The sequence below is a fragment of the Salmo trutta genome, chromosome 19, assembly GCF_901001165.1.
Source record: "Salmo trutta chromosome 19, fSalTru1.1, whole genome shotgun sequence".
Lineage (NCBI taxonomy): Eukaryota > Metazoa > Chordata > Actinopteri > Salmoniformes > Salmonidae > Salmo > Salmo trutta.
This window is the reverse complement of record NC_042975.1, coordinates 39544654-39570681: the sequence shown is the minus strand read 5'-3', so window position 1 is coordinate 39570681 and position 26028 is coordinate 39544654. Positions and strand designations below refer to the sequence as shown.

General features: G+C 45.7%; 1 protein-coding gene across 7 annotated transcripts in view; it reads left to right on the top strand.

Moving 5' to 3' along the window:
• The window catches only part of LOC115154566 (neurofibromin), an 87187-nt gene that overhangs the window by 11743 nt on the left and 49416 nt on the right, over nt 1–26028 (top strand). For 3 of the 7 annotated variants that reach the window (XM_029700912.1, XM_029700911.1, XM_029700909.1), the window contains exons 5-30: nt 7730–7836; nt 7975–8042; nt 8539–8614; nt 9251–9408; nt 9494–9667; nt 9805–9933; nt 10092–10166; nt 10859–10990; nt 12868–12993; nt 13333–13446; nt 13536–13615; nt 13759–13882; nt 14125–14371; nt 16124–16197; nt 16318–16884; nt 17090–17229; nt 17349–17471; nt 19020–19103; nt 19208–19324; nt 19440–19621; nt 19982–20193; nt 20425–20586; nt 20821–20924; nt 23347–23482; nt 23851–23913; nt 25612–25770. In XM_029700912.1, coding sequence (XP_029556772.1) covers nt 7730–7836; nt 7975–8042; nt 8539–8614; nt 9251–9408; nt 9494–9667; nt 9805–9933; nt 10092–10166; nt 10859–10990; nt 12868–12993; nt 13333–13446; nt 13536–13615; nt 13759–13882; nt 14125–14371; nt 16124–16197; nt 16318–16884; nt 17090–17229; nt 17349–17471; nt 19020–19103; nt 19208–19324; nt 19440–19621; nt 19982–20193; nt 20425–20586; nt 20821–20924; nt 23347–23482; nt 23851–23913; nt 25612–25770 — 3733 coding nt within the window. The remainder of the gene's footprint in view (nt 1–7729; nt 7837–7974; nt 8043–8538; nt 8615–9250; nt 9409–9493; nt 9668–9804; nt 9934–10091; nt 10167–10858; nt 10991–12867; nt 12994–13332; nt 13447–13535; nt 13616–13758; nt 13883–14124; nt 14372–16123; nt 16198–16317; nt 16885–17089; nt 17230–17348; nt 17472–19019; nt 19104–19207; nt 19325–19439; nt 19622–19981; nt 20194–20424; nt 20587–20820; nt 20925–23346; nt 23483–23850; nt 23914–25611; nt 25771–26028) is intronic. The other 4 variants (XM_029700914.1, XM_029700913.1, XM_029700910.1 and 1 more) reach the window with 2 other exon arrangements.

Here is a 26028-nt window from a genome sequence, read left to right as displayed (position 1 = left end):
CAGAAATGTTTTGGTACCCTTCCCCAGATCTGTGCATCAACACAATCCTGTCTCGGAGCTCTACGGACAATTCCTTCGACCTCATGGCTTGGGTTTTGCTCTGACATGCACTGTCAACTGTGGGACCTTATATAAACAGGTGTGAGCCTTTCCAAATCTTGTCCAATCCATTGAATTTACCAGAGGTGGACTCCAATCAAGTTGTAGAAACATCTCAAGGATGATCAATGGAAACATGATGCACCTGAGCTCAATTTCGAGTCTCATAGCAAAGGGTCTGAATAATTATGTAAGTAAGGTATTTCTATTTTAAATTTTAATACATTTGCAAAAATGTCTAAAAACCCTGTTTTTGCTTTGTCATTATGGGGTATTATGTGTAGATTGAGGAAAATGTTTCATTTTATAAATGTTTGAATAAGGCTGTAACGTAACAAAATGTGGCAAAAGTCAAGGGGTCTGAATACTTTCCAAATGCACTGTACACTAGTTGAAGCCTTTGGGCTTCAATGAGATTGAGGGGGAAGAGAGAAGATGGCTCTATCACCCACCTAAGATGGAGTAAATGGAGAGAAAGGGAGGGAGGATGAATAAAGGGAGTCTAGTCTCTGTCAGCAGCCTTCATAAAGAGGGTCTTTGTCCAGGTCTGATGGAGAAATGTTCCACTGTGAGCACCGTGCCCCATAAGGACCTGGGCCTGAACAAGGCGTGCGTGTGGGGAGATAACATCTGGTCTAACCATTAACCACTAGGGTTTATGAATTATTTGTAGAAGCTTAGAAAGCACAGCTTTTGTCTCCCTTCTCGTTGTACTGGTGTACTATTTGGTTCTGAGGCAGAAGAGTGCTGCTCCACTCGTGTAACTATCATGTCTGAGAGTCGCAGTCTGCACTTGTTAACCAAGCTGTGCTGTGGTCTGATTGGACCATGACTCGCAGGCCCCAGACTGCTGAAATAGCTGGTTATTAAAACATGAGGTTTTGTTATGTGATGTTAGGACAGGGAGAGTGTGTTGACCTCAACCACTCCCCAGTGTCACCTTTTGCTCTTCAGAGCTTTTACCTTGAAAGCATTGCCCAGTCATCCAAACTATTTGATGTCAGTTAGCACTACGCGAAGGCAAAGCACTATATGACCCTTCATTTGCTACTTAACCTCGTTCTTGGAGGCTCTAGTAGTCTTACTCACCGAACCACCTCATTTAATTATTACATTTCCCATTAGGTTTGGTTTTCACCATACGCTAGTGTGTATATGATGATTAGTGTACAGTGTGTGTGTGATGATTAGTGAACAGTGTGTGTGATGATTAGTGTGTACAGTGCGTGTGTGATGATTAGTGTGTACGATGATTAGTGTACAGTGTGTAGGATTAGTGTGTGTATGATGATTAGTGTACAGTGTGTATGATTAGTGTGTATGATGATTAGTGTACAGTGTGTGTGTGTGATGATTAGTGTACAGTGTGTGTGATGATTAGTGTACAGTGTGTGTGTGATGATTAGTGTACAGTGTGTGTGTGATGATTAGTGTACAGTGTGTGTGATGATGAGTGTACAGTGTGTGTGTGATGAGTGTACAGTGTGTGTGTGTGTGATGAGTGTACAGTGTGTGTGTGTATGATGAGTGTACAGTGTGTGTGTATGATGAGTGTACAGTGTGTGTGTATGAGTACAGTGTGTGTGTGTGTGTGATGAGTGTACAGTGTGTGTGTGTGTGATGAGTGTACAGTGTGTGTGTGTATGATGAGTGTACAGTGTGTGTGTATGATGAGTGTACAGTGTGTGTGTGATGATTAGTGTACAGTGTGTGTGTGTGTGATGATTAGTGTACAGTGTGTGTGTGTGTGTGTGATGATGAGTGTACAGTGTGTGTGTGATGATGAGTGTACTGTGTGTGTGTGATGATGAGTGTACATTGTGTGTGTGTGTGATGAGTGTACATTGTGTGATGAGTGTACAGTGTGTGTATGATTAGTGTACAGTGTGTATGATGAGTGTACAGTGTGTATGATGAGTGTACAGTGTGTATGATGAGTGTACAGTGTGTATGATGAGTGTACAGTGTGTGTGTGATGATGAGTGTACAGTGTGTGTGTGATGATGAGTGTACAGTGTGTGTGTGTGATGATGAGTGTACAGTGTGTGTGATGATGAGTGTACAGTGTGTATGATGATTAGTGTACAGTGTGTGTGTGTGTGATGATTAGTGTACAGTGTGTGTGTGTGATGATTAGTGTACAGTGTGTGTGTGTGATGATTAGTGTACAGTGTGTATGATTAGTGTACAGTGTGTATGATTAGTGTACAGTGTGTGTATGATTAGTGTACAGTGTGTGTATGATTAGTGTACAGTGTGTGTGTATGATTAGTGTACAGTGTGTGTGATGATTAGTGTACAGTGTGTGTGATGATTAGTGTACAGTGTGTGTGTGTGTGTGTGTGATGATTAGTGTACAGTGTGTGTGATGATTAGTGTACAGTGTGTGTGATGATTAGTGTACAGTGTGTGTGATGATTAGTGTACAGTGTGTATGATGATTAGTGTACAGTGTACATTGTGTGTGTGTGTGAGTGTACATTGTGTGATGAGTGTACAGTGTGTGTATGATTAGTGTACAGTGTGTATGATGAGTGTACAGTGTGTATGATGAGTGTACAGTGTGTATGATGAGTGTACAGTGTGTATGATGAGTGTACAGTGTGTATGATGAGTGTACAGTGTGTGTGTGATGATGAGTGTACAGTGTGTGTGTGATGATGAGTGTACAGTGTGTGTGTGATGATGAGTGTACAGTGTGTGTGTGATGATGAGTGTACAGTGTGTGTGATGATGAGTGTACAGTGTGTGTGATGATGAGTGTACAGTGTGTGTGTGTGTGATGATTAGTGTACAGTGTGTGTGTGTGATGATTAGTGTACAGTGTGTGTGTGTGATGATTAGTGTACAGTGTGTATGATTAGTGTACAGTGTGTATGATTAGTGTACAGTGTGTGTATGATTAGTGTACAGTGTGTGTGTATGATTAGTGTACAGTGTGTGTGATGATTAGTGTACAGTGTGTGTGATGATTAGTGTACAGTGTGTGTGTGTGTGTGATGATTAGTGTACAGTGTGTGTGATGATTAGTGTACAGTGTGTGTGATGATTAGTGTACAGTGTGTATGATGATTAGTGTACAGTGTGTATGATGATTAGTGTACAGTGTGTGTGTGTGTGTATGATTAGTGTACAGTGTGTGTGTGTATGATTAGTGTACAGTGTGTGTGTGGGATGATTAGTGTACAGTGTGTATGATTAGTGTACAGTGTATATGATTAGTGTACAGTGTGTATGATTAGTGTACAGTGTGTGTGATGATTAGTGTACAGTGTGTGTGTGTGTGTGTGTGTGTGTGATGATTAGTGTACAGTGTGTGTGATGATTAGTGTACAGTGTGTGTGATGATTAGTGTACAGTGTGTATGATGATTAGTGTACAGTGTGTATGATGATTAGTGTACAGTGTGTATGATGATTAGTGTACAGTGTGTATGATTAGTGTACAGTGTGTATGATTAGTGTACAGTGTGTATGATTAGTGTACAGTGTGTGTATGATTAGTGTACAGTGTGTGTATGATTAGTGTACAGTGTGTGTGTGTGTGTGTGATGATTAGTGTACAGTGTGTGTGATGATTAGTGTACAGTGTGTGTGATGATTAGTGTACAGTGTGTGTGATGATTAGTGTACAGTGTGTGTGATGATTAGTGTACAGTGTGTGTGATGATTAGTGTACAGTGTGTGTGATGATTAGTGTACAGTGTGTGTGATGATTAGTGTACAGTGTGTATGATGATAAGTGTACAGTGTGTATGATTAGTGTACAGTGTGTGTGTGTGTATGATTAGTGTACAGTGTGTGTGTGTATGATTAGTGTACAGTGTGTGTGTGTGATGATTAGTGTACAGTGTGTATGATTAGTGTATATGATTAGTGTGCAGTGTGTATGATTAGTGTACAGTGTGTGTGATGATTAGTGTACAGTGTGTGTGTGTGTGTGTGTGTGTGTGTGATGATTAGTGTACAGTGTGTGTGATGATTAGTGTACAGTGTGTGTGATGATTAGTGTACAGTGTGTGTGATGATTAGTGTACAGTGTGTATGATTAGTGTACAGTGTGTATGATTAGTGTACAGTGTGTATGATGATTAGTGTACAGTGTGTATGATTAGTGTACAGTGTGTATGATTAGTGTACAGTGTGTATGATTAGTGTACAGTGTGTGTATGATTAGTGTACAGTGTGTGTGTGTGTGTGTGTGTGATGATTAGTGTACAGTGTGTGTGATGATTAGTGTACAGTGTGTGTGATGATTAGTGTACAGTGTGGATGATTAGTGTACAGTGTGTGATGATTAGTGTACAGTGTGTGTGTGTGTGTGATGATTAGTGTACAGTGTGTGTGTGTGTGTGATGATTAGTGTACTGTGTGTGTGTGTGTGTGTGTGATGATTAGTGTACTGTGTGTGTGTGTGTGTGTGTGTGATGATTAGTGTACTGTGTGTGATGATTAGTGTACAGTGTGTGTGTGTGTGTGTGTGTGTGTGTGATTAGTGTACAGTGTGTGTGTGTGTGTGATGATTAGTGTACAGTGTGTGTGTGTGTGATGATTAGTGTACAGTGTGTGTGTGTGATGATTAGTGTACAGTGTGTGTGTGTGTGTGATGATTAGTGTACAGTGTGTATGATGATTAGTGTACAGTGTGTATGATTAGTGTACAGTGTGTATGATTAGTGTACAGTGTGTATGATTAGTGTACAGTGTGTGTATGATTAGTGTACAGTGTGTGTGTGTGTGATGATTAGTGTACAGTGTGTGTGATGATTAGTGTACAGTGTGTGTGATGATTAGTGTACAGTGTGTGTGATGATTAGTGTACAGTGTGTGTGATGATTAGTGTACAGTGTGTATGATGATTAGTGTACAGTGTGTATGATGATGATGATAAGTGTACAGTGTGTATGATTAGTGTACAGTGTGTGTGTGTGTATGATTAGTGTACAGTGTGTGTGTGTATGATTAGTGTACAGTGTGTGTGTGTGATGATTAGTGTACAGTGTGTATGATTAGTGTATATGATTAGTGTGCAGTGTGTATGATTAGTGTACAGTGTGTGTGATGATTAGTGTACAGTGTGTGTGTGTGTGTGTGTGTGTGTGTGTGTGTGATGATTAGTGTACAGTGTGTGTGTGATGATTAGTGTACAGTGTGTGTGTGATGATTAGTGTACAGTGTGTGATGATTAGTGTACAGTGTGTGTGATGATTAGTGTACAGTGTGTGTGATGATTAGTGTACAGTGTGTGTGATGATTAGTGTACAGTGTGTGTGATGATTAGTGTACAGTGTGTATGATTAGTGTACAGTGTGTATGATTAGTGTACAGTGTGTGTATGATTAGTGTACAGTGTGTGTATGATTAGTGTACAGTGTGTGTGTGTGATGATTAGTGTACAGTGTGTGTGATGATTAGTGTACAGTGTGTGTGATGATTAGTGTACAGTGTGTGTGATGATTAGTGTACAGTGTGTGATGATTAGTGTACAGTGTGTGTGTGATGATTAGTGTACTGTGTGTGTGTGTGTGTGTGTGTGTGATGATTAGTGTACTGTGTGTGTGTGTGTGTGTGTGATGATTAGTGTACTGTGTGTGATGATTAGTGTACAGTGTGTGTGTGTGTGATTAGTGTACAGTGTGTGTGTGTGTGTGTGATGATTAGTGTACAGTGTGTGTGTGTGTGTGATTAGTGTACAGTGTGTGTGTGTGTGTGTGTGTGATTAGTGTACAGTGTGTGTGTGTGTGTGTGTGTGTGTGTGTGTGATGATTAGTGTACAGTGTGTGTGTGTGTGTGATGATTAGTGTACAGTGTGTGTGTGTGTGTGATGATTAGTGTACAGTGTGTATGATGAGTGTACAGTGTGTATGATGAGTGTACAGTGTGTATGATTAGTGTACAGTGTGTATGATTAGTGTACAGTGTGTGTATGATTAGTGTACAGTGTGTGTGTGATGATTAGTGTACAGTGTGTGTGATGATTAGTGTACAGTGTGTGTGATGATTAGTGTACAGTGTGTGTGATGATTAGTGTACAGTGTGTGTGTGATGATTAGTGTACAGTGTGTGTGTGTGATGATTAGTGTACAGTGTGTGTGTGTGATGATTAGTGTACAGTGTGTGTGTGTGATGATTAGTGTACAGTGTGTGTGTGTGATGATTAGTGTACAGTGTGTGTGTGTGATGATTAGTGTACAGTGTGTGTGATGATTAGTGTACAGTGTGTGTGATGATTAGTGTACAGTGTGTGTGTGTGTGTGTGATGATTAGTGTACAGTGTGTATGATTAGTGTACAGTGTGTATGATTAGTGTACAGTGTGTATGATTAGTGTACAGTGTGTGTGATGATTAGTGTACAGTGTGTGTGTGATGATTAGTGTACAGTGTGTGTGATGATTAGTGTACAGTGTGTGTGATGATTAGTGTACAGTGTGTATGATGATTAGTGTACAGTGTGTATGATGATTAGTGTACAGTGTGTATGATTAGTGTACAGTGTGTATGATTAGTGTACAGTGTGTGTGTGTATGATTAGTGTACAGTGTGTGTGTGTGTGATGATTAGTGTACAGTGTGTATGATTAGTGTACAGTGTGTATGATTAGTGTACAGTGTGTGTATGATTAGTGTACAGTGTGTATGATGATGAGTGTACAGTGTGTGTATGATTAGTGTACAGTGTGTGTGTGTGTGTGTGTGTGTGATGATTAGTGTACAGTGTGTGTGATGATTAGTGTACAGTGTGTGTGATGATTAGTGTACAGTGTGGATGATTAGTGTACAGTGTGTGATGATTAGTGTACAGTGTGTGTGTGTGTGTGATGATTAGTGTACTGTGTTTGTGTGTGTGTGTGTGATGATTAGTGTACAGTGTGTGTGTGTGTGTGTGTGATTAGTGTACAGTGTGTGTGTGTGTGTGATTAGTGTACAGTTTGTGTGTGTGTGATGATTAGTGTACAGTGTGTGTGTGTGTGATGATTAGTGTACAGTGTGTGTGTGTGTGTGTGTGTGTGTGTGATTAGTGTACAGTGTGTGTGTGTGATTAGTGTACAGTGTGTGTGTGATGATTAGTGTACAGTGTGTGTGTGATGATTAGTGTACAGTGGGTGTGTGATGATTAGTGTACAGTGGGTGTGTGATGATTAGTGTACAGTGTGTGTGTGATGATTAGTGTACAGTGGGTGTGTGATGATTAGTGTACAGTGGGTGTGTGATGATTAGTGTACAGTGGGTGTGTGATGATTAGTGTACAGTGTGTGTGTGATGATTAGTGTACAGTGTGTGTGTGATGATTAGTGTACAGTGGGTGTGTGATGATTAGTGTACAGTGTGTGTGTGATGATTAGTGTACAGTGGGTGTGTGATGATTAGTGTACAGTGGGTGTGTGATGATTAGTGTACAGTGGGTGTGTGATGATTAGTGTACAGTGGGTGTGTGATGATTAGTGTACAGTGTGTGTGTGATGATTAGTGTACAGTGGGTGTGTGATGATTAGTGTACAGTGTGTGTGATGCTTTAATGCTACTTATCTACAGATTTGTAATGATGATGTGATTCTATTGAATGTGAATATTTGATGAGAGGAAAAGGATGTTCTTCATTGAATATCCATCTCTGCTGCGTTTCCCCTCAGGTTGCAGGAGCTCACTGTGTGTTCGGAGGACACAGTGGATGTCCATGACATTGAGCTCATCCAGTACATTAATGTGGACTGTGCCAAGCTAAAGAAACTTCTCCAAGGTATACGCCTATTCTTATCAGTCACGTTGCTTTATTTAGGACAACAGACGTCACATTTTGATAGAGCTACAGATGTTCTGTTTCTTTTGAGTTGTTCTCTGTTATTGATGTTCGGTGTTGACTCCCTATCTTCTGCAGAGACGGTGTTTAAATTCAAAGCCCTCAAGAAGCCTGCCCAGCTAAGTGTCATCAACAGTTTAGAGAAGGTGAGTGTCGCCCTCTGTGTCGCCCTCTGTGTCGCCCTCTGTGTCGCCCTCTGTGTCGCCCTCTGTGTCGCCCTCTGTGTCGCCGCCCTCTGCAGTGTCTGTCTATAGACTCACTGTCTCCACCTAGTGGAGTCTCTCCTCCTGTAGCCGTGCTCCTCCTGCTCTAGTGTCTGAGTTTACATCTGGATACACTCAGTGCAGTCAGGACACTAGTGTTTACACAAACTGTCTCTGGCTCGCCAGAAGCCCCAGTCATGAAGCTGGAGTGTGGCTCCACTGAGAGGACGTGTAAACACATGAATTGTTTTATGAAGTTTTACATTTAAACAGTTTTTATCTCTCGTCATCAGAGCGTGACAGTATCTGAATAGTTTAGTTGGCTGAGGATAGGGAAACATCCTTGTAAGTTGGTGTGTTGATGGTTTTCTCTGTGAGTTGAGGATAGGGACAGTGCTTTCCAGGCAGTTGATGTAACCCTCTTCTCTCCCTCCCTCAGGCCTTCTGGAACTGGGTGGAGTACTACCCTGATGAGTTCACCATGCTGTACCAGAGGCCACAGACAGACATGGCCGGTGAGGATGCTGTTACAGTTCTAATGTTACAATCAGAGATGAATCCTGTGTTATACACTGTTGTTGCTTGGCCGGGTCTCTCCCAGACTGTGTGTCATTGACTGTGTTGTTGCTTGGCCGGGTCTCTCCCAGACAGTCTGTCATTGACTGTGTTGTTGCTTGGCCGGGTCTCTCCCAGACAGTCTGTCATTGACTGTGTTGTTGCTTGGCTTGGTCTCTCCCAGACAGTCTGTCATTGACTGTGTTGTTGCTTGGCCGGGTCTCTCCCAGACAGTCTGTCATTGACTGTGTTGTTGCTTGGCCGGGTCTCTCCCAGACTGTGTGTCATTGACTGTGTTGTTGCTTGGCCGGGTCTTTCCCAGACAGTCTGTCATTGACTGTGTTGTTGCTTGGCCGGGTCTCTCCCAGACTGTGTGCCATTGACTGTGTTGTTGCTTGGCCGGGTCTCTCCCAGACTGTGTGTCATTGACTGTGTTGTTGCTTAGCCGGGTCTCTCCCAGACTGTGTGTCATTGACTGTGTTGTTGCTTGGCCGGGTCTCTCCCAGACCGTGTCATTGACTGTGTTGTTGCTTGGCCGGGTCTCTCCCAGACTGTGTGTCATTGACTGTGTTGTTGCTTGGCCGGGTCTCTCCCAGACTGTGCAGAGAAGCTGTTTGACCTGGTGGACAGTTTTGCTGAGAGTGCCAAGAGGAAGGCAGCCGTGTGGCCACTGCAGATCATCCTCCTCATCCTCTGTCCCGAGATCACACAGGACCTCTCAAGAGAGACCGTGGAGGACACCAAGGTCAACAAGGTCCGACACAAAACACACACACCAGTGTTTTAATTAGCCATGTTTTACTCTCCTCTCGTACAGTACTCTTCTGTCTGCCTCACAGAAACTGTTCCTGGAGAACCTGAGGAAGGCCCTGGCCGGCCACGGGGGCAGTAAACAGCTGACTGAGAGTGCTGCCATCGCCTGTGTCAAACTCTGCAAGGCCTCCACCTACATCAACTGGGAGGACCACTCTGTCATCTTCCTCCTGGTGCAGTCCATCGTGGTGGACCTCAAGGTGAGCACCAGCCACAGATGGTCCTCTGATGATCACTGTTATGGGACAGTATTATAATCGTAGTATACAGGATTAGTCATCAGCGATAGCATCAGCTGTGTCTGGTTATCTACCTTGTCTCGTCCTTCTCCTGTCAGGCCCTGCTCTTCAACCCAGCCAAGCCTTTCTCCAGAGGGGCGGGGAGCCAGAACGCAGACGTGGACCTCATGATCCACTGCTTCGTCTCCTGTTTCCGCATCAATCCCCACAACAACCAGCACTTTAAGGTCTGGGTCTCCTGTGGACCTCTTGAGTGTAGTATTCCATAGAAATGTTGATAACCACTTATTAACGGATGTTAAGCACATACTGGTGTGTTGAAGTAAGGATTGTGTTTGATCTCTGTTCGACGTCTCCCTCTATTTATTTCTCTCTCCCACTCTAGGTCTGCCTGGCGTCATCCTCCCCTCCCACCTTTCACTTTGTCCTGGTCAACTCCCTACACAAAATCATCACTAATGTAAGTGTGTGGTGTCGTGGCCCAACTCAGAGTTAAGGGATCCATCAACACACCCAATACTAATGTCCAGTGGCACCATCCAAAGTATATAAAGGTGCCCATCTACAATGACCAGTGGTGACCTTATCTGTGGTGACTCGGTATAGATGGTGTCACTACTGTAGGAATGGCTCACATTCTGTACACACTGGGCTTTAGTACACAGCATTAGATGGACTACCATCTCACTCTGGCTGAGCCATGCAGGGAGAGGAAGTGCTGCAGACACTTATGTGGTGTGTGTGTGTTTCAATGGGAAGTGCCTGAGGGCAGGTTTCATACAGAGCCCGTTTTATTAGCTCTCCATGTGCCTGAGAGACTGTGTGTGTAGGAGCGATGGAGTGGGACTATTACTGGTCTCTCTCTCGCCCCCCCCTTACCCAAAGCACTTCCTGTCTGTGAGCAGAAGTTAGAGGCTGATTGTGTTCCTGTGTGTGTGTCTGGGTGGGTACCATATAGAATAGGAGATGTCAGACGCCATCTTTCTCCCCTCCAGGCAAACTGAAGAAGTCCATTTCTCCACCCCAACAAATCCTCCTGGTCTGAAGGCCCCATGTTATCTGAGAAAGTTTTGATTGGGATAAGACCGTAAACACCCACCTTAATCAACCTACAGGATTGAGTTTAACCCTCGGTCCGTTCCTCTGTTGCAGTCTCCGTTGGACTGGTGGCCTAAGATTGATGCTGTGTACTGCTACTCAGGAGAGCTGAGGGTCATGTTTTCTGAGACGCTGGGCCACGTGATGAGGGGCTGCACTACACACGCTCCCCTCCGCTTGACTCCGGTAAGACGTTCACACAGCAGAACACCCTCGCCGTCTGTGGGCAGACTGACCACACACACACAACACAGCACACACTCTTGGAAACAAAAACATACTCCATAAACCCCAAACATTATCGGTGTGCGAGTGTGTATGATTGTATTTCTTCCTGAATGGGCCGTGCTGGGATGTGCTGAGATGTTAATGAATGCCAGACAGCAGTGACTGTGTATGGTTGAACTGTAGAGACCAGGAGATCCACAGCAACAGGAGACAAATCCTTCTGTCCACTTGACACAGCCCAGACACTACTGGAGAGTCATGCAGGAGAATATTTGAACATCTCTGATAACTCCTCACGTCCCTGTCCTTTTGTGTGAATGCGTGAGTATGTGTATGGGCGTGTGTCACCTCGCTGTCATCGGTGTGTTTGGTTCAGTCATCTCATGGAGGTGGAGGACTGCAGAGGGAGCTCTCTGACATCACTGACTCGGTGGTGCTTCTTTTCTCTTTCCTCGTTCTTTCCTTCTCCTCCTCCTTCATTTTGAGCTGGCTGCTGCTCACTCACTCAGATGCCAACTTGTCACTGTCACTGTTTTGCATGGCAGTGGGCATCTGTTGCTGTAAGTATAACTGCCACCCCTTCCACTCCCCAAGCCGCCGCCTCCTGAACCTTCTGCAGCTGACCCCCTGACCTCTAACCCCTGACCCCATCCTCAGGCCACCACAGATAAGAGAGAGCCCCTGTCGTCCTCCACCTCCTCTGTGCTCTGGTTGAAGTGAGCCTGCCTCCGGCTCCTCCCTCCACCCCATCTCATCTGTATGCTAGGCTAGCTGCTGGAGCATGCTTCTCAGCCTGTTGAGGCTGGGTCCTCTACTCCATCTCATCTGTATGCTAGGCTAGCTGCTGGAGCATGCTTCTCAGCCTGTTGAGGCTGGGTCCTCCACTCTATCTCATCTGTATGCTAGGCTAGCTGCTGGAGCATGCTTCTCAGCCTGTTGAGGCTGGGTCCTCTACTCCATCTCATCTGTATTAGGCTAGCTGCTGGAGCATGCTTCTCAGCCTGTTGAGGCTGGGTCCTCTACTCCATCTCATCTGTATGCTAGGCTAGCTGCTGGAGCATGCTTCTCAGCCTGTTGAGGCTGGGTCCTCCACTCCATCTCATCTGTATGCTAGGCTAGCTGCTGGAGCATGCTTCTCAGCCTGTTGAGGCTGGGTCCTCCACTCCATCTCATCTGTATGCTAGGCTAGCTGCTGGAGCATGCTTCTCAGCCTGTTGAGGCTGGGCCCTCCACTCGCACACTCAGTCTTTGGATGGTTCATCTCCTTTATTTTAAGTGTTGACACGCCTTCATACTAGGTTCTATGGATGGATACTTGGTTGGGATCTCATCACCTGTGAAGAAATGGGAGGCCTGTAGATTGTGTTGGTGCATAGTTGAATATTTCCTTCAACCTCTACTAGATTTGGTTATTATTATCATCCATAATCTGGGTTTGCCGTGTCCTGATGTTGTGTGTTTGTGTGTGGGCCTGACTCCATTATGGTGGGCAGCCCATCATGGTTTATGCATGGCTCCTGTCTGTTTGTCTGTCAGTCTGGTTGCCCACCTCCTGTTTCATGGCCCACCCATGAAGGGCCCTCATGAAACAGTCCCTTATTCTCTATCTTTGACCCCTGATCCCTTCTCTCCTGGTGGCTCTCCTGATCCCTGTGCTGTGGGTCTCTGCTCGGCGGGAACTTGTCTGATTACAGTAGAGAGACTCTGCATCCCTTTCCGTCTCCTCTAGTTTCCTTTTCCACGTTTTCCTTACCCTCCCTCTTTTTTTTACCATACCCCTCGTCTTGAATGAATGCTCCTGCTCACGGCCAGTCTCTACTGCTTGTTCCCTTCAGAGTCTGACCTTCAAGGAGAAGATGACCAGTCTGAAGTTCAAGGAGAAAACCACAGACCTGGACACGCGGAGCCTCCTGCTGGCCCTGGTCAAGCTCATCCACTCTGACCCTAAACTCATGCTGCATGTTAGTATTTACTCTGTTTATTTCTGGCCAGGAGACCTAAAGTAATGTGTGTTTTGCTGTTTGAGGATGGTCTGTGTAACACAGTAGTTTTACTTATCCTTTAATTCTACATTTGTTGTGTTGGGTTAAGGGATTATCGTGGTTAATTCCACTTGCAGGGTTAGATTTAGACAAATAAGCCAAGTGTTTGGTTAGAGACTGCAAATCCCAAACCACTTTAAGACTTTCTAAATCAACGACTTATAGGCAGACTGGTCCGGAAAAGCCGCTCTTGGCATGTTTGCACATGGCTGTGTAGTCGTGTACATGTATACTGTAGGTTTGCTTTGTGTGCGTCAGAACCCGGGTAAGCAGGGTCAGGAGATCCAGAGCAGTACAGCAGAGCTGATCATCGGCCTGGTGCAGCTGGTGCCTCTGGCCAACATGGGAGAGTGTTCACAGGAGGCCATGGAGGTGAGCCCCATCTCTCTTTCTCTCTCTCCATTTTTCTCCATTTGCCCCAGTGGCTAATAGATACTCCTCCTGTTCTCTTCCTTTTGTAGGCCCTCTTGGTTCTGCATCAACCTGAGACCATAGAGCTGTGGAACCCAGATGCTCCCATTGAGACCTTCTGGGATATCAGGTAGCCTAAACGCCCCATTTGTTTAACCACCTTTGCGTGGTCCTCTCAATTTCACCTGGCATCTAATGTAGTGTTGATTGATGCTGATTGGTTAGCAGAGATGGTCACCCAAGTTGACTGTGATTGACTTTTGTACCCTACAGTTCCCAGGTCCTCTTCTTCATCTGTAAGAAGCTGGTTGGCCACCAGATGATCAACAGCACAGAGATCCTCAAGTGGCTGAGGGAGATCCTCATCTGCAGGAACAAGTTCCTCCTCAGGAACAAGGTAGGTTACTGCGTTGTGTGTTATGTATTCCATTTACCTGTGCGTCTCATCCAGGAAGGCACAACATTGTATAATGTTCAGGAATATTCTTTGTATAACAGATATATACTTCTCTCATGCAGAGTAGGGAAAAATGGCAGCTCTATGTATGACATTTCTATATACATTCTGAACACCCTCCTGAACATGACATCCTTTAGATCTCCGTTGTCCTAACCGTCTGTCCTGTCTTCCTCCCCCAGGAGCGGGCCACGGTGGGTAGTGGCATCCCCATCTGTAGACAGGCCCAAACCAAGCTGGAGGTGTCTCTCTACATGTTCCTGTGGAGCCCTGACATGGAGGCCGTTCTGGTGGCCATGTCCTGCTTCAGACACCTCTGCGAGGAGGCTGAGGTCCGCTGTTGCGTGGACGAGGTCCCGGTACAGACTATCCTGCCCAACTACAACACCTTCATTGAGTTTGCCTCCGTCAGCAACATGATGTCCACAGGTTAGTCGGGAACACATGTGCTAATGACCTCCTAAGATTTCTTCGTCTGGGTCAGGTCAATAATCCAGAGGGACCTTGGGGAGAAATGTAAACGATGGCGCTGTACCTTCTAGTTTATAGAGAACCACCTCTAGAGCAGTGGCGGTCGGTGCCGTTTAAGATGAGGGAGGACGATTATTACATTTTTATGAGCATGGCCTTTTTTCTATTACAGCATGTTGGATGACTGTCATTCATATTCCATTCACCCAGTTCAATGTAACATTGATAGGTTTAGGCAGCGACATGATACTCAAATTTTCCCTGTACCCATCATGAGGTTGCTACAACCTAGCCTATGAATGTAAGTTTACAACGTAGGTGCACAGGTCAAGAGAAATATGTAAGTAATCAAGACAGTGACACGTTCAATACCGTCTTGCACATTCTTGCCTGCATCTAGCTGATCTAGGGTGTAATCATTAGTCCAACAGTTGCAAACGAGAGTTTCTGTTGGACAAGTTCAGGTATGTTTTATCCCTGTTTCGTTCCCTTTGCTTCTGTTTAAGAAATGATTTTCAACAGAATCGGCGGAACGAATACACGCACAGTTCATGTTCATAGCTGCCACATACAAACAGCATGATCTGCTCGTTGTATAATTCCTACGCGCTCTCCTCCACCTTTTCCCTTCACTTGTGGACTAGAGTGCACAACACATTAGCTTTTTCCAAGCCGAATATCCATATCATAAACGCTAATCGCAGCCTACATCATTGCTAACATACTGTAGCATCCCTCCCTGTTTGAGTAGGATAAACTAGCTAGCTGCAATCGCTAGCTAAGTAAGCAAAAATAATATTATGAAATATAGCTAGCTCACTCTCTTATGTCTCCTTTATTTTAGAAGACATTTCTTCAACTGTTCAACTATTATCTTTCTCTTTGAGTCATCTGCTCACCACATTTGATGCACTGCAGTGCTAGTTCGCTGTAGCTTATGCTTTCAGTACTAGATTCATTCTCTGATCCTTTGATTGGGTGGACAACATGTCAGTTAATGCTGCAAGAGCTCTGATAGGTTGGAGGACGACTTACTGTGCAAGTCTATGGAAGGGGGTGAGAACCATGACCCTCCTAGGTTATGTATGAAGTCCATGTACCCAGAGGAGGACGGAAGCTAGCTGTCCTCCGGCTACACCGTGGTGCTACCCTACAGAGTGCTTTTGAGGCTACTCTAGACCGTTATGGCAAAATAGTGTGTTTTAATCAATTATTTGGTGACGTGAATATATTTTGTATAGTTTTATCTAAAAAGGATAACCTTTGAAACATTACAAAGTTTTAATTTGTTTGAAATTCACTGAGGAGGCTTTACTGCTATAGGGGGCAGTCCCACCATGAGAACTCAGAAGGTCATGATGCTCAAATCAAATTATATTTGTCACATGCTTCATAAACAATAAGTGTAGACTAACAGTGAAATGCTTAATTACAGTTTATTTTCCAACAATTCAGATTTAAAGATAAAATAATAAATACACAGTGAATAACAGGTAAAAATAACATGGCTATATACACGAGGTACCAGTACCGAGTCGATGTGCAGGGGTACGAGGTAATTCAAGTAGCTATGTACATATAGGTAGGGGTAAAGTGACTAGACAACAGGCTAGATAATAAGACAGTAGCAGCAGCGTATGTGTTGAGTGTGTGTGCTGGGGCTGTCAGAGAGGTGAAGGCTCCTGTCATAGTGTGTTTGCGTGTTTTCAGGCCGCTCAGCCCTGCAGAAGAGAGTGATGGCTCTGTTGAGGAGGATCGAACATCCTACTGCAGGAAACAAAGAGGTGACAGAGTGGCCTGCTGCTGTGTTCCTGTTCATACCCTGATGCTTCAATAATAGAAGGGTGTTTGTGAAGCACGATATTGATATCAACTCAGCATTTGTTTTACGATCTTCCCCACAGGCATGGGAAGACACGCATGCAAAATGGGAGCAGGCAACCAAATTAATCCTCACCCATCCCAAAACTAAGCTAGAGGATGGCCAGGCAAGCACACACCCAGTACCTTGTTCTTATGCATTCCCATTATGCAAATCAAAAATACACTTCACATTATTTGGTTGTGGATTGATGTTGTTTCTCTGTTGCCTTCTCTCATTGGTCCTCTCTCTCTGCTTCTGTGTCCAGGAGTGGATCAACATGACGGGCTTCCTGTGTGCTCTGGGAGGTGTGTGTCTGCAGCAGCGCAGCGCCCCAGGTCTGGCCACCTACAGCCCCCCCATGGGGCCTCTCAGTGAGAGGAAGGGCTCCATGATCTCTATGGCCTCCTGTGAGGGGAACACGGAGACCCCCCTGGGCCGCTTCCTGGATCGCCTGCTGTCTCTCATGGTGTGCAGCCATGAGAAGGGTGTTCAGATCCGGACTAATGTTAAGGACCTAGTGGGCCTGGAGCTCAGCCCGGCTCTCTACCCCATGCTCTTCAACAAACTCAAGAACAGCATCAGCCGCTTCTTCGACGCACAGGGGCCGGTGAGAGAACACACAAACGCACACACGCACGCTTAGAAAACGTCAGTGATTTTCTGTTTGTCATAGTATAATCACTTTGGTGTGAGAACTCTTGCTTCTGAAAAGGGTTATACCTGTATATCCAAAGTCACTGAAGGAATAGAGAAGGTAAGAACGTCTTTGTTAGCTTTTGTGGTAAAATATATTTTTCTGTGTGTCTGTTTAGGTCCCCATCAATGACACAAACACCCAGTTTGTGGAGCAGACCATCGCCATCATGAAGAACCTACTGGACAACCACACTGAGGGCAGCTCAGAGCACCTGGGACAGGCCAGCATAGAGACCATGATGCTCAACCTGGTCAGGTGAATGCCACCCCTCCTGTCCTCTCCTCTATGCCGACCCTGGACCATGAGAATGTTGGTGAGCTGCTGTGAGCCCACTGCCCATCTCATCCTCCACATGCCCTGTGTTGTGTTGGCAGGTACGTGCGTATCCTAGGCAACATAGTGCATGCCATCCAGATCAAGACCAAGCTGTGCCAGCTGGTGGAGGTGATGATGGAGAGACGAGACGACCTGTCCTTCTGCCAGGAGATGAAGTTCAGGTGAACTCTCCTGGAGTTTTGACTGTCTGGCAAACTGTACTGTCCAGGTTTACTGCAACATATTGAGGGATACGGAGTAATACAGTGGGGGGGGAAAAGTATTTGATCCCCTGCTGATTTTGTCCATTTGCCCACTTACAAAGAAATGATCAGTCTATAATTTTAATGGTAGGTTTATATGAACAGTGAGAGACAGAATAACAACAAAAAAATCCAGGAAAAACACATGTCAAAAATGTTATAAAATGATTTCCATTTTAATGAGGGAAATAAGTATTTGACCCCTCTGCAAAACATGACTTAGTACTTGGTGGCAAAACCCTTGTTGGCAATCACAGAGGTCAGACGTTTCTTGTAGATGGCCACCAGGTTTGCACACATCTCAGGAGGGATTTTCATTGTCATGCTGGAATACCCATCCACGACCCATTTTCAATGTCCTGGCTGAGGGAAGGAGGTTCTCACCCAAGATTTGACGGTACATGGCCCCGTCAAATGATGCGGTGAAGTTGTCCTGTCCCCTTAGCAGAAAAACACCCCCAAAGCATAATGTTTCCACCTCCATGTTTGACGGTGGAGATGGTGTTCTTGGGGTCATAGGCAGCATTCCTCCTCCTCCAAACACGGCGAGTTGAGTTGATGCCAAAGAGCTCCATTTTGGTCTCATCCGACCACAACACTTTCACCAGTTGTCCTCTGAATCATTCAGATGTTCACTAGCAAACTTCAGACGGGCATGTATATGTATTCTTGAGCAGGGGGACCTTGCGGGCGCTGCAGGATTTCAGTCCTTCACGGCGTAGTGTGTTCCCAATTGTTTTCTTGGTGACTATGGTCCCAGCTGCCTTGAGATCATTGACAAGATCCTCCCGTGTAGTTCTGGGCTGATTCCTCACCGTTCTCATGATCATTGCAACCCCACGAGGTGAGATCTTGCATGGAGCCCCAGGCCGTGGGAGATTGACAGTTCTTTTGTGTTTCTTCCATTTGCGAATAATCGCACCAAATTTTGTCACCTTCTCACCAAGCTGCTTGGCGATGGTCTTGTAGCCCATTCCAACCTTGTGTAGGTCTACAATCTTGTCCCTGACATCCTTGGAGAGCTCTTTGGTCTTTGCCATGGTGGAGAGTTTGGAATCTGATTGATTGATTGCTTCTGTGTACATGTGTCTTTTATACAGGTAACAAGCTGCTGTTAGGAGCACTCCCTTTAAGAGTGTGCTCCTAATCTCAGCTCGTTACCTGTATAAAAGACACCTGGGAGCCAGAAATCTTTCTGATTGAGAGGGGGTCAAATACTTATTTCCCTCATTAAAATGCAAATCAATTTATAACATTTTTGACATGCGTTTTTCTGGATATTTTTGTTGTTATTCTGTCTCTCACTGTTCAAATAAACCTACCATTAAAATTATAGTCTGATCATTTCTTTATCAGTGGGCAAACGTACAAAATCAGCAGGGGATCAAATACTTTTTCCCCCCACTTTTCAAAAACCGTGTCGTTTAGTTGACATACTGTAAAGCAATGTCCATTCATCCCTGGCAGGAATAAGATGGTGGAGTACCTGACAGACTGGGTGATGGGCACCTCAAACCAAGCGGCTGACGATGACGTCAAGTGTCTTACCAGGTACTGTTCTACTACCCCCTGCTTGGATTGTACCCCCCCTCACACAGCTGATGTGAACATGACCTCTAACCCCTGATCTATACCCTGTGCTGTGTGATATACAGGGACCTGGACCAGGCCAGTATGGAGGCGGTGGTGTCCCTGCTAGCTGGCCTGCCCCTGCAGCCTGAGGAGGGAGACGGAGTGGAACTGATGGAGGCCAAGTCCCAGCTCTTCCTCAAGTACGCCAGCCAACCTCTGTTACTATCGCATTTTATTACGCATTACTACAGAAAGCAAAGTCTGGCATCATTACTCCCACTAGCTTTGTAGTGATTGTGTGTGTTCTCCTCCCAGGTACTTCACCCTGTTCATGAACCTGCTGAATGACTGCAGTGAGGTGGAGGATGATGGGCAGCAGGTGGCAGGGAGGAAGAGGGGCATGTCCCGACGTCTGGCCTCTCTCAGACACTGCACCGTCCTGGCCATGTCCAACCTCCTCAACGCCAACGTGGACAGCGGCCTCATGCACTCCATCGGTCAGTCTGGAAACCTAACGTAGGAACTTATCAGGAATGAAGCTTGGGCTCGCTCTTTGGTTGGCTGCTTCATGTGTCCCTGTTTTTTAAAGTGCTTAACTGCACATGCGAAAGAAGATTAACAGTGGAAGTGGCTTTAATGGGATCTCTGTGAATTACATCTAATTCCTCATTAGTGTAGGGTCGTTAAAACAATACTTGCCCATGGTCAATGATATTCCCTCTTGTCCCACATAGAGAGAAATGCGTTATAATCTTACCTATAGCGTTCTCTCTGTGTGTGTGTGTGTGTGTGTGTGTGTGTGTGTGTGTGTGTGTGTGTGTGTGTGTGTGTGTGTGTGTGTGTGTGTGCGTGTGCAGGTCTGGGCTACCATAAGGATCTGCAGACTCGGGCCACCTTCATGGAGGTGCTGACTAAGATCCTGCAGCAGGGGACAGAGTTTGACACACTGGCAGAGACGGTGCTGGCAGACCGCTTCGAAAGGCTGGTGGAGCTGGTCACCATGATGGGAGACCAGGGAGAGCTGCCTATCGCCATGGCGCTGGCCAACGTAGTGCCCTGCTCCCAATGGGTATGTAGTCTACTCACCACCCACTGGCCTTTGTGTGTGACCTGACATCTTGACCCTGGTGTTAGATCTGGCGGTGTAAATGGAATAACATTTAACGCAAATGGTTTCCTACTGTTCATAGGTGTGAATATGAATGTTAGTGATGTGTAGACTGTGGGTGTCAGAGTGTGAGCTGTGTCACTAACGGTGTGGTCTCTGTCAGTGATTTTCTCCACTCATGTCCCCTGTCAGGATGAGCTGGCGCGGGTGCTGGTGACTCTGTTTGACTCGCGCCACCTCCTGTACCAGCTGCTGTGGAACATGTTCTCCAAGGAGGTGGAGCTGGCGGACTCCATGCAGACTCTGTTCAGAGGAAACAGTCTGGCCAGCAAGATCATGACCTTCTGCTTCAAGGTACACAGCATGACTGGCTAGGTGCCCAGTCCTGTCCTGATCAACTCAGGCATGAAAGTGTGGTTGAGCTCTTTTACGACTATGCAAAATACCTGCTCTCTGACAAGGGTCATGACACAATATGGTCTTAGGCTTTTAAAGAAGCGTGGCGCCTGCTTTCAAAAGGAGTTCTAGTTCAGGTTGTCAGTGTGTTTATGCCTGTGTGTCCACCCCTCCCTCCCTCTGCTGTTTCAGGTGTACGGGGCCACGTACCTGCAGAAGCTGCTGGAGCCTCTCCTCAGAGGGGTCATCACTGCCCCGGAGTGGCAGCTCATCAGCTTCGAGGTGGATCCCACCAGGTAACCTACCCCACAGACACTATTCAACTCATTCACCCGCTTTGTTTTCCAGCTGTGCTATTTAAACCAAGACAGCACTGCTAGTCAATTAACTGATAATCTGCTTGTTTTGATTTTAGTTAGGACCTTCGGAAAGTTCTAAGATTCTCGGCAACATGGAAGAAGTGTTTCGTTGTCCCATGCTCTCTTGCTGTCTCTGGTTATGACTGACTGACTGGTTCTGTGTCTCTGGTTATGATTGACTGGTTCTGTGTGTCTGGTTATGACTGACTGGTTACATTTACATTTAAGTCATTTAGCAGACGCTCTTATCCAGAGCAACTTACAAATTGGTGCATTCACCTTATGATATCCAGTGGAACAACCACTTTACAATAGTGCATCTAACAAACTGTAGTTTTGACAAGTTGGTTAGGACATCTACTTTGTGCATGACACAAGTCATTTTTTCCAACAATTTTTACAGACAGATTATTTCACTTATAATTCACTATCACAATTCCAGTGGGTCGGAAGTTAACATACACTAAGTTGACTGTGCCTTTTAAACAGCTTGTAAAATTCCAGAAAATTATGTCATGGCTTTAGAAGCTTCTGATAGGCTAATTGACATAATTTGAGTCAATTGGAGGTGTACCTGTGGATGTATTTCAAGGTCTACCTTCAAACTCAGTGCCTCTTTGCTTGACATCATAGGAAAATCAAAAGTAATCAGCCAAGACCTCAGAAACAAATTTGTAGACCTCCACAAGTCTGGTTCATCCTTGGGAGCAATTTCCAAATGACTGAAGGTACCACGCTCATCTGTACAAACAATAGTACGCAAGTATAAACATCATGGGACCACGCAGCCGTCATACCGCTCAGGAAGGAGACGTGTTCTGTCTCCTAGAGATGAATGTACTTTGTTGCGAAAAGTGCAAATCAATCCCAGAACAACAGCAAAGGACCTTGTGAAGATGCTGGACCTATATCAACATAACCTGAAAGGCCGCTTAGCAAGGAAGAAGCCACTGCTCCAAAACCGCCATAAAAAAAGCCAGACTACGGTTTGCAACTGCACATGGGGACAAAGATTGTACTTTTTGGAGAAATGTCCTCTGGTCTGTTGAAACAAAAATAGAATTGTTTAGCCATAATGACCGTTGTTATGTTTGGAGGGTAAAGGGAGAGGCTTGCAAGCCGAAGAACACCATCCCAACCGTGAAGCACAGGGGTGGCAGCATCATGTTGTGGGGCTGCTTTGCTGCAGGAGGGACTGGTGCCCTTCACAAAATAGGTCAGCATCATGAGGAAGGAAAATTATGTGGATATATTGAAGCAACATCTCAAGACATCAGTCAGGAAGTGAAATCTTGGTCGCAAATGGGTCTTCCAAATGGACAATGACCCCAAGCATACTTCCAAAGTTGTGGCAAAATGGCCGAAACTTCCGACTTCAACTGTACATGTGACTATGCCTTTATAATAAACAGAGTAGCAGCACTGTAAAAAAAGAGGTGGGGACAATGCAAATAGTTCCAGTTGCCATTTGATTAGATAACATTTAACATTTTAACATTTAAGTCATTTAGCAGACGCTCTTATCCAGAGCGACTTACAAATTGGTGCATTCACCTTATGATATCCAGTGGAACAACCACTTTACAATAGTGCATCTAAATCTTTTAAGGGGGGGGGGTTAGAAGGATTACTTTATCCTATCCCAGGTATTCCTTAAAGAGGTGGGGTTTCAGGTGTCTCCGGAAGGTGGTGATTGACTCCGCTGTCCTGGCGTCGTGAGGGAGCTTGTTCCACCATTGGGGTGCCAGAGCAGCGAACAGTTTGGACTGGGCTGAGCGGGAACCGTGCTTCCTCAGAGGTAGGGGGGCCAGCAGGCCAGAGGTGGATGAACGCAGTGCCCTTGTTTGGGTGTAGGGACTGATCAGAGCCTGAAGGTACGGAGGTGCCGTTCCCCTCACAGCTCCATAGGCAAGCACCATGGTCTTGTAGCGGATGCGAGCTTCAACTGGAAGCCAGTGGAGAGAGCGGAGGAGCGGGGTGACGTGAGAGAACTTGGTAAGGTTGAACACCAGACGGGCTGCGGCGTTCTGGATGAGTTGTAGGGGTTTAATGGCACAGGTAGGGAGCCCAGCCAACAGCGAGTTGCAGTAATCCAGACGGGAGATGACAAGTGCCTGGATTAGGACCTGCGTCGCTTCCTGTGTGAGGCAGGGTCGTACTCTGAGAATGTTGTAGAGCATGAACCTACAGGATCGGGTCACCGCCTTGATGTTAGTGGAGAACGACAGGGTGTTGTCCAGGATCACGCCAAGGTTCTTAGCACTCTGGGAGGAGGACACAAGGTTCTGTGTCTCTGGTTATGACTGACTGGTTCTGTGTCTCTGGTTATGACTGACTGGTTCTGTGTCTCCGCCTGCAGGCTGGAGCAGAGTGAGATCCTGGAGGAGAACCAGAGGAACCTGCTGCAGATCACCAAACGTTTCTTCCTGGCCATCATCAACTCCTCCACAGAGTTCCCCCCACAGCTGCGCAGTGTGTGTCACTGCCTGTTCCAGGTACGTATTAGACACCTCACCTCCCAACTCTAACCCACTCCACCGGCTGGAAACCCTCTTCTGACTGACAGGCTTCCTTTTATCTCAGGAATGATCTGAGCTTTTTCTGCAGTGGTCACCATTTATGTTTCCAGGGTGGTTATTATGAACTAGGTAAATGTACATCACAAGGTAAGCTTTGATGGCATAGGAATCATTTGCACTTTTATGCAGGGTCTGTATACGAATGCAGTAGTATTTGTGCAGGTTCTGTATACGAATGCAGTAGTATTTGTGCAGGTTCTGTATACGAATGCAGTAGTTTGTGGTGTGTGTGTTTGTGGTGTGTGTTTGTGGTGACTTTTTTTGTGCCCATCTCTGTTCTGTAGGCAACTTGCCACTCTCTACTGAATAAAGCCACAGTTAAAGAGAAAAAGGAAAGCAAAAAAGCAGTAAGTTCAGAGAACGTTTTCCCTGGCCACTCTGTTGAAAGAAAGGGAAGATCATTCACCCTCTTGCTGTTCTATCACCTTAAACTACTTTATAATCCCGCCCTCCTTACAATCACCACCTGAAATCCCACTACTAATACTTTTACTTCCAAACAAGTTTCTCTCAATTTCAATGTACGCTCACCACAAACTGCTGGGACTGTTGTAGCTACAATGTTCCTATCCACTGCTCCTCTGGTCTCTTACTGGTGTGATGATTTTGGGGTTGGTGTTGAAAGGAGTTTGGGGGTCTATGATAAGGGGCTTGTATTGCAGGTCACGGAGCACTTTGGCAAATAGTTGTGTGGTGCTACTCTGTATCCTGGGATCCACTCCGCTTTTTGAAAATCTTTCCTGGAATTTGGAACTCTTGTGAAGACCTAAGGTTTCTGTGCCGTTCATTACTAGCTATGTTTCGCAGTGCAGAAAGACGTCCACCCCAGGGATGATCTGATGACCACACCCTCAGTTCCCTCTATTGCATTTTTATATATGTATTTTTTATTTAATCATTATTTTTGTATTTTTATTTATTTATTTTATTTTACCCCTTTTTCTCCCCAATTTTGTGATATCCAATTGTCCCATTGCTGCAACTCCAGAACGGACTCGGGAGAGGTGAAGGTCGAGAGCCATGCGTCCTCTGAAACACGACCCCGCAAGCCGCACTGCTTCATGACACAACGGCTGCTTAACCCGGAAGCCAGCCGCACCAATGTGTCGCAGGAAACACCATACACCTGACGACCTGGTCAGCGTGCAATGCGCCCAGCCCGCCACAGGAGTCGCTAGAGCACGATGGGACAGGAACATCCCTGCAGGACAAACCCTCCCCTAACCCGGATGACGCTGGGCCAATTGTGTGCCGCCTCATGGGTCTTCAGGTCGCGACCGGCTGCAACACAGCCTAGGATCGAACCGGGGTCTGTAGCGATGCAGTGCCTTAGATCGCTGCACCACTCGGGAGGCCCCCTCTATTGCATTTACTGTATCTGAAATGAACAATGAAGTGAGCTAGCAGCCTGTTATCATGCGTAGTTGTGCCTCCATCGTTTGAGATGTCATATTGGCATCATGGTTAATATTGCTAGCGGTCAATATCCTGTGTTCATGGGACTGAGGAGTAAGCTGTAGAGGCCTGGTAATTGGCTGACCTTTCAAAGCAATCTAATACTGCAGGCTGTTAATAACAGCTTGTGGTGTTGCAGCAGCAATGAAACAATTATTTTCATCTTACAGCTCATTGCTGCGATCCCCCAATTAAAACGCACTTGTGTTACAGCTGATGACATTTTAGTATGCAGACATGCAGAACGTTTGTACAGTTCAGGAGATGGATTTAACTGAACATTGCCCAGTGCTTTCTCAGTAGCGTACAGTATCAAGTCACACTAGTAGTTAGGACTGGTCTAAGATTCTCCTCTCCCCTTCATCTAGATTTCCAGGTGCCTTGCTTTCCTTTTTAATCTCTAACTCAGTTTTGAAGCGGTGAAGTGGTGTGAATGTGGTTTGGAGGTGACGTGGCCATCTTGTGTCCTCTAGCCTGTGGAACACTTTGTCTCCTACACTCGATCTGCTCCAACCCATTCCCTCTCCCTCTCTCTAACAATGAATCCTCCCCTGTTCTTACTATCCCTCCTCCAACACCCTCACATTCAGGTGGTCAGCCAGCGTTTCCCCCAGAACAGCATAGGGGCGGTGGGTAGTGCCATGTTCCTACGTTTCATCAACCCTGCCATAGTGTCGCCCTATGAGGCGGGCATCCTGGATAAGAAACCTCCTCCCAGGATAGAGAGGGGATTGAAGCTCATGTCCAAGGTAAGAGGACAGGACACTCAGGCCTCATATACAATATGGCTTAACACCATGTGACCGGATTCAGGATCGTAGGCATTTGACACTTTTCCTAGTTCACAGTAGGGCTGTTAAAAAATTAAATAAGTGTTAATATGCCTTAATTACAAACTTGGAGCTGATTGTGGACTACAGGAAAAGGCGGGCCGAACAGGCCCCCATTAACATCAACGGGGCTGTAGTGGAGCGGGTCGAGAGTTTCATGTTCCTTGGTGTCCACAT